The sequence below is a fragment of the Chrysochloris asiatica genome, unplaced genomic scaffold (genome assembly GCF_000296735.1).
Source record: "Chrysochloris asiatica unplaced genomic scaffold, ChrAsi1.0 scaffold00116, whole genome shotgun sequence".
In the NCBI taxonomy this organism is placed as follows: domain Eukaryota; kingdom Metazoa; phylum Chordata; class Mammalia; order Afrosoricida; family Chrysochloridae; genus Chrysochloris; species Chrysochloris asiatica.
In genome coordinates, this window is record NW_006408634.1 from 8,488,116 (window position 1) to 8,501,905 (window position 13,790).

The 13,790-nt window shown below is 40.8% G+C and overlaps 1 protein-coding gene across 1 annotated transcript in view; it reads right to left on the reverse strand.

Moving 5' to 3' along the window:
• The window catches only part of LOC102812172 (zinc finger protein 343-like), a 24,128-nt gene extending 10,890 nt beyond the window's left edge, over positions 1-13,238 (reverse strand). Inside the window, exons 1-4 of the mRNA XM_006868426.1 lie at positions 13,196-13,238; positions 12,978-13,033; positions 11,620-11,746; positions 7,696-8,804 (exon numbers count right to left, since the gene is read on the reverse strand). Of these exons, the coding sequence (XP_006868488.1) occupies positions 7,696-8,804; positions 11,620-11,746; positions 12,978-13,033; positions 13,196-13,238 (1,335 nt within the window). The remainder of the gene's footprint in view (positions 1-7,695; positions 8,805-11,619; positions 11,747-12,977; positions 13,034-13,195) is intronic.
• Between the last annotated feature and the right edge of the window lie 552 nt (positions 13,239-13,790).

Sequence of the window (13,790 nt, forward strand, 5' to 3'; positions counted from 1 at the left end):
TTTAAAATCAGAAAAGACTTAAGTAGGCCAGACCCTAGCCAAGCTGTTTTCAGTTGCCTCATAGGCATGTGAAACCTTGGTAGCATGTTTTGTGACAATTGATGCCTTGGAATGCTGGTGTTGGTGAAGAATACTGAATATGTTACAGGCTGCCAGAAGAAGGAACTGAGCTGCTTGGAAGAATAATCTGAATGCTCATTTGAAGAAAAGTCTCATATACTTTTGATATGTTGTCAGGCAAATTTTTCTTGCATGCAATGTTAAAGATATTGTTAGACAATTTCCATATTCCATTGTATTACCTTTCTGTGCAATGGGCACAAAAATGGATCTCTTCTGTGACAAATTCTGAAGAATCAACTTTTGAGTCTTTTGGGACAGGACCTAATTATAAGATTGGAGTTAGGATTAGACATTGCTAGACCAGCCAGACATACATCGTTAATTCATATCCAGGGATATATAAGAAGGATGAATTGGGGTAAGGGAGGGAAAAAAATTTGTTCTAGGACTAGGAACTTTAAATAAGAATACAGTCATTAAGACAATGGGCTAGCCTTTTTGGCTTCTCTGAGGGGAGGGAAAATGGGAAGTGCTAGATAGAACTGTGTAAGGTAGAATGGGAAATAGGAACTGGAACTGGAGGAGGACATTTTTGGAGACAGGAATAAAACTTTTACAGGCGGCCATGCAGTGCATCTGCCTGTGTCTACGGGGTTGGGTGCAAATTTTGCAATATCGAATAAAGAACATCTTTTGCTAAAATGAGTGCAGATTGGATTACTTGAGCATTTGTTGGTGTGGACATTTCCTGCAAATTTGGGGGCCCGTCCGGCATTTTTCTCCCTACGTGGGGCAGCAGGTGGAAAAGGACAGGCATCTTGCCTTGGTTTTGGTGCCCTGCTCCAAAAAGTTGCTCCCTCCCAGTGAGAGCTAGAAAAAGACTCCAGACTGTTAAAAGATGATCAGAATTAGTGAAACATAAAGGACTGAGAACAGAGTAACCATGGAGACCAAGCAATCTGTGCACAGGCCAGGGCGGCAAAATTGGACTGTAAGCATCGCCTTAGTAGTCAGGCATTTTGGGGCATCATTGTGTGACTGAGATGCATCTTGCATGCAAAGCGAGTGCAGGTTCCCAATCAAGTTGGAGACAGACAAAGCGAAATCAAAGGGTGTGTGTGCAAAAATCCTCCAGGCTTGAGCATACAAGGAAACTCAGACACCAAAACCAATAAGAAAATTGGAAACAAGAATACTAGGCCTAGGGAAGAAGGGACATCAGAAGAGACTCCCACAGACATTCCTCTTGACACTCCTTCGGGGGAATGTTGAGGGCTTGAGGTGACAATTCGCCAACCTGGGAAAAAGATAAACAATAGATGATTAAATATTATTTTATTTGGCAAAAAGAACCAATTCATTCAACATCTGTGTTCTGGCCTCAGTTTAGTTCCAAAAAGGACTGTGCCTGCCAGGCCCTGGTTGTTCATGTTAAAGATAGAACTCAGCTTTCTCAGGAGGAGATAGCCTATGCTCTTTGTTGGTTAGTAGGGGGAGCAGAATCAGTTCAGAAGATGTACCCCCTTAAAGAACTGAGCCCAAGACAAAAGATTGAGAGATAGAGTGAGAAACCCATGGATGAACTATTATAGAGAAACTCAGGAAGTTTTTGAAGAGAGGAGGAGGAGTAGAGGCAGAAAGCCAGAATCATGGTATCTACTGGGAATAAAATAATTTATATAAGAGACTAGAACAAGAACCCCCTTCTTGAGGGATGTGAGACAGTGATTACAGTGTTAGATCTTCTCTAAGGAAAGGGAGGAGAAGACTGAGCCAGGTCCCCAAGTGGATGAATGTTATAAGTGTGAGAAGACAGGCCATTTCAAAAGAGAATGTCCAGAGATAAGAAGGGAAGAAGAGGTAATTCTCATGAAACTAGGAGTCAACTTTTGAGTCTTTTGGAACGGGACCTAATTATAAGATTGGAGTTAGGATTAGAGAGGGGAAGATGAAAGTAAATATGAGACCTCTGACTGCAGAGGAAGGAAAACTTGACTGGTAACCTGTAGGACATATACTGCCCATATGCATGTTCCATCTCTGGGGTTCAGTGGGAATGAGCTATCCCACTTTTAGTGTATGCTGCCATCTGTTGGATGCCTGCATTCTTACGTGAATCTAAAGCAATGAGCTCTTCTCACCATAACCCTCTATCAAAGACCACTCAGGAAATATTTATCCAACTATTTCAAAATTTCTATTACATGTTTGTCTAGCTAAATATTTCAAGATCCTTGTTACCTCAAAATTATTTTCATTTTATTCTAAATGCCATACATTATTGAAAACACATGATTTCAACCAAAAATTCAAAGCAGAAAATACCTTGGTCTTGAAATGTTAACATAAACATCATTTGTGTGCTAAAGCAAAACCTTAGATAGCCAACAAATGAAGTGTACCATTTCCCAAATTCCTGCCACTCCCCCTAAACAAACTGAGATTCCAACCTGTATCCTATGATGGAGAAAGAGGAGTGATTTACAGTTAGAGGTTTCGCCTCATTCGCAGCAAACGTAAGACACTTCACATCTGAGCATTTCTTCTGATGTCTGATGAGCTGACTTGGGGCTAAAGCCCTGGGAATTCTCATAGCAAACGCAGGACTTCTCATAAATAAACCGGCAAATGTCTAACAAGATTTTCCTTACAACTGGAGCCGCACCCACAGTCCTAGCCCCCTGTGGCTTCTGTCTTGAATGTGCCATCTGCTGCCTGAGGAGACCTAGACTCCCTGGGTCACACTCAGAGCAAACAAGGGACTTCTGCCCTTGTGTGTTTTTTTGGGTAAATATAGCTTTGACTTCCATTTGAAGTATGGACCACATTCACTTCAAACAAATGGCTTCTCCCTTGAGTGTTTCCTCTGGTGCTGGAGGTAGTTTGGGTTCTGATTCAAAAAAAGAGGAGTGACTTCTGGGCATAGCCTCCACCACACTCACTGCAAACAAAATGCTTCTCTCCTGACTGTCTTTTTAATTTTCATTGTGAATTGAGTAAGGTTAACAGAGGTCATCAGCTTTACATTAAAACATGGCACACTATTTCAGCTCAATGATTTACAATTCCCTCCCTGCAATAACAGTTATCATATTACCTCCCTGTGGTTTCCTGTTGACATCTTATATTTCACAATGAACAAAGGAAAAATATGATATTTACATACAAAAGGAGAAATATATATTCATTTCAATGTCCTAAGGGCATTTTCTGCAAGCCAGCCTCCTCCCCGCAGGCGCACAGACTTGCTCAGTCCGTGGGTCTAGAGCCTGTCCGTGCTCTGTGTCTCCACGCCATCATCTCTGCTGTTGCCACTTTTCTAGGCAGAACCCTCCAGCTCCAGTCATGCTCTTCCTTCTTGGTGGTCCTGGGATCCTCCGTTCCTGAAATGAAAGATTCACTACTCCCCCTTTTAGTCACACATCTACAAATAGTGTGACAGTTAATCCTGCTAACAATTACTTACCATTGAATCATAAAACCCTATCTGCCAGTCTCCTTTTCACCAGCTACTTCTCCAGAAGAGGAAAACTATTCATTAGGTCTTTGAAAATAAGGCTAGTCATTACGTTTGTATTTCCCAGTGGTTTTTAGAATGGACTTAAAATTGGCTTTGCATGACATTTGATACTAATTCCTATCAGGTACTCATTTATAATGTATCATTATTAGTTAATTACGGATATATGAGTCTTTTTACTTTGCTGACATGCTGAAAAGTTGTATTCTTTAACTTTTTGAGAAGCAAGTGAACTTTTACTGAAATCAGTTTTACATTTAACAAGTCATATACTTAATTTTAGGAGTCCTGGTGTGGTGCTGTGGGTTAATGTGCCAGACTGCAAAGCTGTTTGAACTGCAGGGTCTGCGGTTCAAGCTCACCAGCTGCTCCTCGGAAACCCTATCCAGGGTCACTATGGGCTGGAACTGACTCAACGACACTTGACAACAACAATACTTCATTTTATTACAGTGATTCCAATCCCCTCCATGAACCATCAGAAAACACTAATTACGTCTATTCACTTTATGCTTGCATTCTTTCCTGGTTTTGCTTTCATGTTTCCTTTGCAAACCACATTCTTGTTGAATACTGCCTTCCCCATCACCAAGTTAACAAGTGTCTACCCGCTAGACTGAATAATTTTCCCTTCTCTCCCACCCCTGGTTACCATCATAGAATGTTTATCAAGAAAAGCTTTTATGACTCAGTTGTAATTGTCAGCAGGATTAACTGTGATTGTCACAACTGTAATTGTACAAGATGTTTAACTAAAAGGGGAAAGGAGTTAATCTTTCATTTCAGGAACAGAGGATCCCAGGACAGGAGGCTAGATGGCAGACTGTGCCCTTTAGACATTTAAGTAAATATATATGTCTTCTAAGTGTACGTCAAATAGAATAGACAGCCACAAAGAGGAAGCAGCATCACTGTTGTTGTAGGGAGGTGATTCTAATCTTTAGATGAAACAAAGTGTATAATTTTCTGAATGTAAAGCTGATGATCTTTTTATAAAACTTTCACCCAATTCACAATAAAAAAGTAAAACAACAAAAACACCACTAAAAGTACCCAGATTATAGATTGGTCAATCTTTGGAGATCAAAAGGGAGCATTTACCCAAGAAAACAGCTCAGAAAGGTTTGGAAAGGAGCAACAGAAATGAGAAAGGGAAGGAGGAGGTGGATAAATCACACTGACCAGATTGGAAAACTGGTAATCTGCTCTGTAAACCTTGACACAATTCACAACAAAAAACGGGGCAAAAAAAAAAAAAAAAAAGGAAACCATTTCTTCTTAACTGTTTACAAACTTGGTGTCACACCATATTTGTTATTTTCGGATCAACTATTTTCACTTAGCTGAACATTTTAACCAAATTATTTCTGTTATCAAATTTATGAGAAAAAACCCCCACAAAACACCTGATAGCTGTTCTTTTAATTAAATCTGAGACTTGCAGGCTCACAGATAGAAACAATATTTTCAGTGGTCTGTTGACCCAGAATCCATATTTGGCACAAGGATCCTGTTAACTAAATCAAGACTCCCAAACGCATATATAAAAACTAACAGTTTTCAGTGTTCTGTTGTCTAAACTGCATTCTTGACTACATAAAATGTTGAGGCAGGGAACAATGGAGCACATCCAGTCACAGCGTCTCCACATGAAGGTCTCCCACTTGTCTGACATGGAGGTGACCAACACCTGCACTTTCTAGAACCCTGCCTTCAAAGACCTCAGCCAATCCAGCCCTGGCTACCTAAGGGAAGAGGGACAGGAAAGAATGAAGATCAAATGGGTCAGGACTTGAAATTGCCCAAGGGAGTGCGCTGCAGCCCAGCACATCACCTGTCACCCCTGCTGTTGTTACAGGACTGGCTAAGGGCGGATCAGGGTGAAGCTGGTGGTACAGGAAAGCTGAAGCTGAAACCAGTCATTACCACTGATGAGCAGGCTGCCATCCATATAAGCCTCCCAGTCCCCACCTTCCTCACTACCATGACTCCATGTTCTGAATTATTGTTGTTAGGTGCCATCCAGTCGGTACTGACTTTCTTTCTCAGAAACCGTGTGCAGGGTTGCTATGAGTTGGAGCTGACTCCATGGCACATAACCATCACCACCAAGCAGAATTCAAAAAACTGACTTAAAGAATTAATGATGGCAGAATTCTAATATGAGAGCATATAGGATGGGCTAGAAAAAAACAAAAGAAATACTGAATGTGGTCTAGTGTTAAGTATTAAAAGACAGTGAGGACTGAAGGAACATGGAGGGACATGTTGTTGTTAGGTGCCATCGAGTAGGTACTGACTCATAGCAACCTTATGCACAGCAGAACGAAACACTGCTCCAACCTCACTATCATTGCCATGTTTGAGCACATTGATGCTGCCACTTTGCCAATGTAACTCTTTGGGGGGTCTTCCTCTTTTTCTCGGAACCTCCAGCTTACCAAACATGATATCCTTCTTCAGCAACTGGTTCTGAATTAGGAAAGAAAAATTTCACACCAAGAAAAGGATAACAAAGTCTAATTTCTACTGGAAGTGTTTATAAAAAACAAAAAGACAGAAATTACAATGAGAAATACCTGAAATTAAATGGTAACTGTTGAAATGATAATTACTTTGTCCATCAGTCTGCAAATTTTTGTATTCCTTTAGTTCAAAAATATTTTAATTTGAGCTGCGAGCCAGAAATGCACCACAGTCTTCACTTCTTCATTAGAGGTGAATTTTGTTCCAGGAAGGGCTGCTTTGAGGCGAGCGGGCGAAAGTCCCATAGAACAAGATCAGGTCTCTAGGGAGGATGCTTTAACACCACAAAAGGAAGGTTTCGCAGTGTCAACTGTGTGGGCAGAGGTTTGTGGACGTGCATTGTGTCATACAAGATGACAATGCCCTAGGATAGCATTCCTCTGTGTTTAATTCATCTGATCAGTAAGTATCTCCCTCGAAGGAGTACTGTTAATTGTTGAACCTTTTCCTGTTAGCATTCTTAAGAATCCCAGAAAAGTGTAAGCATTAATTTTTCAGCTTTTAGTTTAATTTTTTACCAATAAGGATTTTTTTAAAGAATCTTTTACCTTACTTCGAGTATTGGTCCAAATTTGCTGTCCAGATACACTTCTGTTTACGCACTTCCATGAGTTGTTTCGGTACCCATTTTGCACAAACTTTTTGAAGCCTGAGTCAGCTGTGGATTATTTCATAGGCTGAGTTATGGCTGTCTTGATAAGGAATTGCCGAAAAACCCATTGTCACCCATCTATTGAACAGAAGCATTTTTTGTGCACTCTCAGTGCTGTTATCAGTTGAGGACGTGGACACATGCTTTAATCTATCAGAATGTGCATAATTTTTTGACCCACCCTCATAAATGTACATACGCCCTATAGAATTCTACACAACACTGGAGAGTAACAATGAAACTGCAAAACAAGTCACTTAACAGGCCACAACAGGGCTCAACTCCAGACCTACAGAACCCACAGAGCCACAAGACCAGCATGTAACCAGTGACTTAGCCTCCAGCTGCCCCATGGTCCCAAAAGAGATTTCGTAGCAAGCTGCTAAAGATTTGTTTCTGGCTTATAAAGATGTTTACAAGATACAAAACTGCATTGACCTTCTATTTTGAAATACATGAAACATGTTGTCAAATCAGAAAAAGTACCAAATTTTCTGTGAGTTAAAACATGTTTGTCAGTACTGGTGGTTTATGCTAAAAAATAGTATTTGTCTCTCATCCCTTTACTATTGCATTCTTCCCTTGGAAGTGATTACAAGCATGCAATGAAGTCAAGTATGTGATTTGTAGAATGTAAAACTGCTGATCTGCTCTGTAAACCTTCATTCAATTTACAATAAAAACATAAAATTGTCCCGAGTGTGTCCTTTGGTGGTAGACGAAGTGTGGCTTCCAAGCAAATCTTGGTCCACAATCACTAAATATATGGCTTTTCCTCGAGTGTGTCCTTTGGTGGCAAAACAAGTTGGACTTCTGAGCAAATCCTGAGCCACACTCACTGCAAACATACGGCTTTTCCCCTGAGTGTGTCATCTGGGGGCACAACAAGGTTGATTTCAGAGAAAATCTTCAGCCACACTCACTGCAAACGTACGGTTTTTCCCGAGTGTATCCTTTGGTGGCACAACAAAGATGACTTCAGAGAAAATCTCTGGCCACACTCACTGCAAACATATGGCTTTTCCCCTGAGTGTGTCCTCCGGTGACAGAGTAAACCTGACTTCCGAGCAAATCCTCGGCCACACTCACTGCAAACATATGGTTTTTCTCCTGAGTGTGTCCTTTGGTGGTAGAACAAGGTTGACTTCCGAGCAAACCCGCGGCCACACTCACTGCAAACATACGGCTTTTCCCCAGAGTGTGTGCTTTGGTGGCAGAGCAAGTGTGTCTTCTGGGCGAAATCTCGGCCACACTCACGGCAAACATAGGGCTTCTCCCCTGAGTGTGTCCTTTGGTGGCAGAGCAACTGTGTCTTCTTAGTAAACCCTCGGCCACAGTCATTGCAAACATAGGGCTTTTCTCCTGAGTGTGTCCTCCGGTGGCAGAACAAGCCTGACTTCTGAGCAAACCTTCGGCCACACTCATTGCAAACGTATGGCTTTTCTCCTGTGTGTGTCCTTTGGTGGCCCAACAAAGTTGACTTATGAGCAAATCCTCGGCCACACTCACGGCAAAGATACGGCTTTTCCCCTGAGTGTGTCCTCTGGTGGCAGAGGAAGGCTGACTTCTGCGCAAACCCTCGACCACACTCCCGACAAACAAAAGGCTTCTCCCCTGTGTGTGTCCTCTGGTGCTGGAGAAGTTTTGATTTCCAGTTAAAACCTCGGCCACACTCACTACAGATATGCGGATGTCCCCAAAAGATGGACCTCTGGTTTGTGATGAAGTTTGATTTCAGGCCACACTCTGCTCCATCCTGCCTAGAGCTGATTGCTCCAAATCTTCCGGTTTCTAATTCCATCAGTGCTTTATCTGTTTCCACAGACATCACCCTCTGGGTTGAGTTGGGCTTTACAGCCACACCAATGTGGCCTTCTCTCAGCCAGGACGATGCTCTTTGGTATAGGTTACAGAACGCCCATGGTCTCTCTGCCTCCACTCTGGGGAAGTCTTCTCTTTCCTGACCGTCTGTGTTTTCTTTCCAGAACCTCTGATCAGAATCCTGCTCGTCAGGCTGCTTCTGAGACCCTGGTCTGGAAGACGCTGAATGGAAGGGACACACTGCACGTAAGTCTGGAGAGCTCTGAAGTACATCTTGGCTGAGAATTTGCTGACAGGAGAAAGCCAGGAGGCAGGAGAAACCGCTATAGGTTTCTGGCTTTGGTTCTGCGGAAAAAAAACACAAAATTTTCATTAGAGCAGCCAAGATTGGACACAACTGTGATCCGGAAACCACTCCATGGCACTTAACAATATTAAAAACAATGGAGACTTGATGTAGGACTCTAGGATTTGCATTTAGGACTTTAATCAATGTTGACTTCCTTTTAGCAGATAGATCTTTAGCATATGGATCTTGTTTCATTTCTCTGCGACTGGATTTCCAATTCTGTCAACACCATTTGATGATGCGACCAGACCCTCTGTCTCCCAATTTACATATTTGGCCGTCTGTCAAAGATGAGCTGACCATATGTAGATGGATTAACTTCTGGTTTCTCAATCCTATTCTAATCATCTATGGCATTAATCAGTGCATCTTTGGCAAAGTTGATAATGTTATAAGGTGTTGCAAAGATTAACAGTTTTTCATTGAAGAATATTGATAAATCTGTAAAACACAACACTAAATGGTTGAACCTGGAGGATATTATACTGAATGAAATTAGTCAGTTACAAAAGGACAAATGTATGAGACCAAGGTTTTAAGAAAAGGTTATCTTGATAACAATCATTACTGGTTACAGCATGCTCTGAGAAAGTAAATATTCACAAGCCAGAGAGTTGCCACATGTTAGTATGGGTGACGGGAAAGGTAATATACAAGAATGAGGTTAGCAGAGGAAATGAAGATGGTGGAGACACAGGGAGGAATGCAAGAGTTAAAGTGAATGGAGGTAATTATTCTGAACTGTTGGTACATGCAGGTGATAGGAACCATGCAATGAAGCAAAGTACATGATTTGCTGACTGTAAAGCTGATGATCGGCTCTGTAACCTTCCCTTAATTCACAATAGAAATTGCAAAAAAAAAAAAAAAAAAGATTCGTAATTTCATATTGCTTTAAAGTATTCCAGTGAGGGAATGTATGAAAATGTGTCCATGTACTCTTCTAATGATGGGCATTTAGGATGCTTCTATGTTTGAAGTGAACATATACCAATCTGTGTGACGACTCTTCTTTATCTAGGATATATCCCAAGTAGAGTGATTCCTGAGTTAAGAGGTATAATTCCAACTTTTTCAGGAAACTTACACACACACAGCATACATACATATAAACATGTTTTCCTTCTCTAGAGATACCACTATCAAATATGTATTCCCAGTGTATGGGTTCTGTATTTTCACTTTTGGTGACCTTTGAGATACACGTTTCTAAGTTTTAGGAGGTGTCTATTGACTAGTCTGTGTCCTGCTTTTTGTGTGCTTTCAGTAATTTTCATAGGGTATTTATGCCACACATGACAGCCCTATGTTTGCCACTATCTCTTCATTAATAATCTGTATTGTTCTGGGTTTTACATTTATGTCTACAATCTTGAGTTCATTTTTATATATGGAGTGAGCTATGGGACTGATTTACTTCTTCTGCAAATGGGTATCAGTTTTGCCAGCATCCTATGTCATAGAGAATATCTTCTCATTAAATAATGGGTTTTTTTTTTTTTTTTTAAGTTTTTATTGTGGATTGAGAGAACGTTTACAAGGCATATCATCAGTTTTACATTCAACAAAACATACACCTTGTTTCATTACATTGATTATAATCCCCTCCATGTACCATCAGTTAACAGTATTTCTCTCTATCCACTTTAGCTTTTTAAAAAACAAACAAACGAAAAAACCCACTCTGGCATCTATAATAATTAAATAATGTGTTTTGTTGCCATTTGAAAGATCAGTTACCTGTATGTAGATTGGATCTACCTCTAGGTTTTCAATTTTGTTCATTGGTCAATGTGTCCACCTTGGTACTAACACCATGCTATTGTGACTCCTTTGAATGGATAGTAGGTTTTCAGATATTTTTGACCTTAATTTCATTTTTCCAAGAACTTTTTGCAGTCCTTTAGTATATAAGATTCACTGATGTCTGTCTCCTTAGGTAGGTCCTAAGTATTACATCTAATAATAGGTTCTCAATGTCTAGAATACTATCTGGTCCTCAGTGAAAACAAAACAAAGAAACTCATGGACATATATTTGATTCCACCTCATGCTCAACTCACGTGCTCCAGAATAGAATTGCCATACAGCCAAAAAATATATAAATGTTGCTGTGAGGTTGATGTGACTCATACAACCTGACAGGACAGAGTAGAGTAGAATTCCAACTGAGGGAACAGAAGGCTATAAATTTCTCTGGAATCACATGGCCACATCTATCTCTTGCAGACAATTGGGTTCAAAGCACTAACTTTTCATTTAGCAGCAACCATGCTTACTTGGAGCCCTGGTGTGGCGCTGTGGGTTAATGTGACAGACTACAAAGCCGTTTGAACTACAAAGTCGGCGGTTCAAGCTCACCAGCTGCTCCTCGGAAACCCTATACAGGGTCGCTATGGGTCAGAACCTGAGTCGACGTCACTTAACAACAACATACTAAATTAGCAGGCCTACAGGGCTCCTTGGGCCAATTTGTTGTTGTTGTTGTTATGTGCCAAGAAGTCAGTTCTGAATCATACTTTAGAGTCTGTGTAGCGTCTCTGGAACAAGGTGGTGGGTCTGGACTGCAAACACTGAGGTTCAGTGCATTATCCTGAAGTGCCGCACCAGGTCTCCCCCTGGGCACACAGCAAGGGCCAACAAGTATTTGCTGAGTTCATGAATGAAAAGAAGACAGCATATCCTCACCCAATGAAAGAAGATTCTGGTAGATCTCAATCATCACTTCTTTGTAGAGGTTCTTCTGCTCAAAACTCAGTCTCTTCCACTCGGCCTCTGTGAAGACCACGGTGACATCCTCCAATGTAACTGGTTCCTAGAACAAGTGATAAACCAATACACAGCAAGTCAGCATCACTTTTTCCAATGTGAGGAGTTCACTGGTGACCAAGAAGAGTGTGGAGCTTACTAAGTTCATTTAATTCTTTTCAGAAAGCAAGTTCTTCTCGACAAGGCTTGGGACCCACCTGTGCAAGAAAATCTCTGGATACCATCAATGATTTATAAAACACAACCTATGTTCTCCCATGTAAACTATCACATAATTCACAATAAAACATTTAAAAATAATAAAATAAATAAAAAAGGAAGTCACCAGAAAATAAAACCACACACAACCTGACGCTCAAACATGTGTGATCTTAATGAAGCAAGGATTTGCAAATTAACGAGAGCAGTAAGCAGAATTCAAAAAACATGACTTACAGAATTCATGACATAAGAATTTTAATAAAGGAGCATAGAGTATGGAATAGAAAAGAACAAAGGAAATACTGCATGTGGTCTAGTCGTAAGTATCAATGACTAGTGAAGACGGAAAGAACAAGGAGGGCAGCTTCAACTATAGGAAATGCGACAGTAAACATGTCACTTCTGGACGAAATACTTCTGTCAAGTTCTGGTAACTATTCTGGTGGCCTTTTAAGTGATTTTAATTCCCTTTTAAAATAAAGTCCTTAACATTTCACTCAACACGCAGAGTACTAATTCATCTATGTAAAAACAGTGAGCAAGAGAATGTAATATTCCATTACAATGATATTTACAGGCAGTATCTGCACTATGGTTCATGTCACCTAGTGCACGAGCATTTTCTTCACCTCCCATCTATGTGTAACAGCCACCAAAACTCACAAAACTGAGTCACCAGCTGCTACCAAAAAAGGCCAAGCTCTTAGATGCAGAAAACTACCAGTCCAAAGTCCACTCCGATGGATCTTTGCAGATCCTATTTATCAAGGTTGAGGCCTACCTGTCCACCCAATGCTAGGTGCTGTGTGCTACCAGCCCACATACTGATTGGAGATGAGAGGTGATGGGTTAACGCAATGGGTAATGAGTGACACAAATCCTAGTAATACCACTGTTAAAGATAACTGAAGTCTTTTAAAACAACAACAAATATCACAACCTATTACCATGAACTCAATTCTGATTCAAAGCACCTCTATATGGCAAGAGTAGAATTACTCCATAGGGTTCCCTAGGCTAAATCTTTCTGAAGCAAGCTTCTGTAAATCTTGTTCCTGCAAGGAATTGTGACTCACTGGTATTTTGGGCTTCCTCTTCTCTTGATTGCAGTCAATATCTTTAAAAGACAAACCTACATGAAGAAAGACAAACTCTGAAACCAAATCACACCTCCCACAATGCTCCCCATGAGGTCTTCTGAGCAGGAGATGGAAGGAAGTAGCTACTTGCTTAACCTGTACCCACCAACATATTCTCACCAAAACATGGAGCTTTGGTCCCCTATTACACTCACCTTTGGCCTGTTCTGTTTGAATCCATTTCTTCCTGGTCTCCATATCGTCCTTGTCTTTTGAAGCTAAATCTTCCACAATCCTGCTCATCTGGGACAGAAGCAGAAGAATCGGGCAGAACAATGGCCCCACCCTCATTACAGGGGCCATCTTTAGAAACTATGTTAGACTCTAGATTGGGACAGCATTATAGCTAAAGATTGCTTTGAGTAGTGTGGCCGTTTTTACGATGTTACGCCTTCCTATCCATAAGTAGTCTATATGCCTCCATTTCTGTAGGTCTTTTTGGTTTCTTGCAGTAATGTATTATAATTACCCTTGAATAGTTCATAGGATAGTGCCTTGGTACCCCTTTTATATTCATAGTATTTGGAATCATAAGGGCTAAATAAACAAGCTGCAATCCACAATCGTACATGCAATTCCCTACAGAGGTAAGTCCTCTTCCATTCCCGGTCAATAAGGTGATAAAAAATATTCTCTATCAAATTCCTTGATCCAAAGGAGGGAATGTATGAGGAATTTAAAAATTAGAGTGCGCAATCAATCAGTCTCCACAACTCCGAGACCAGAAGAAATAGATGGGGTCTGCTTACT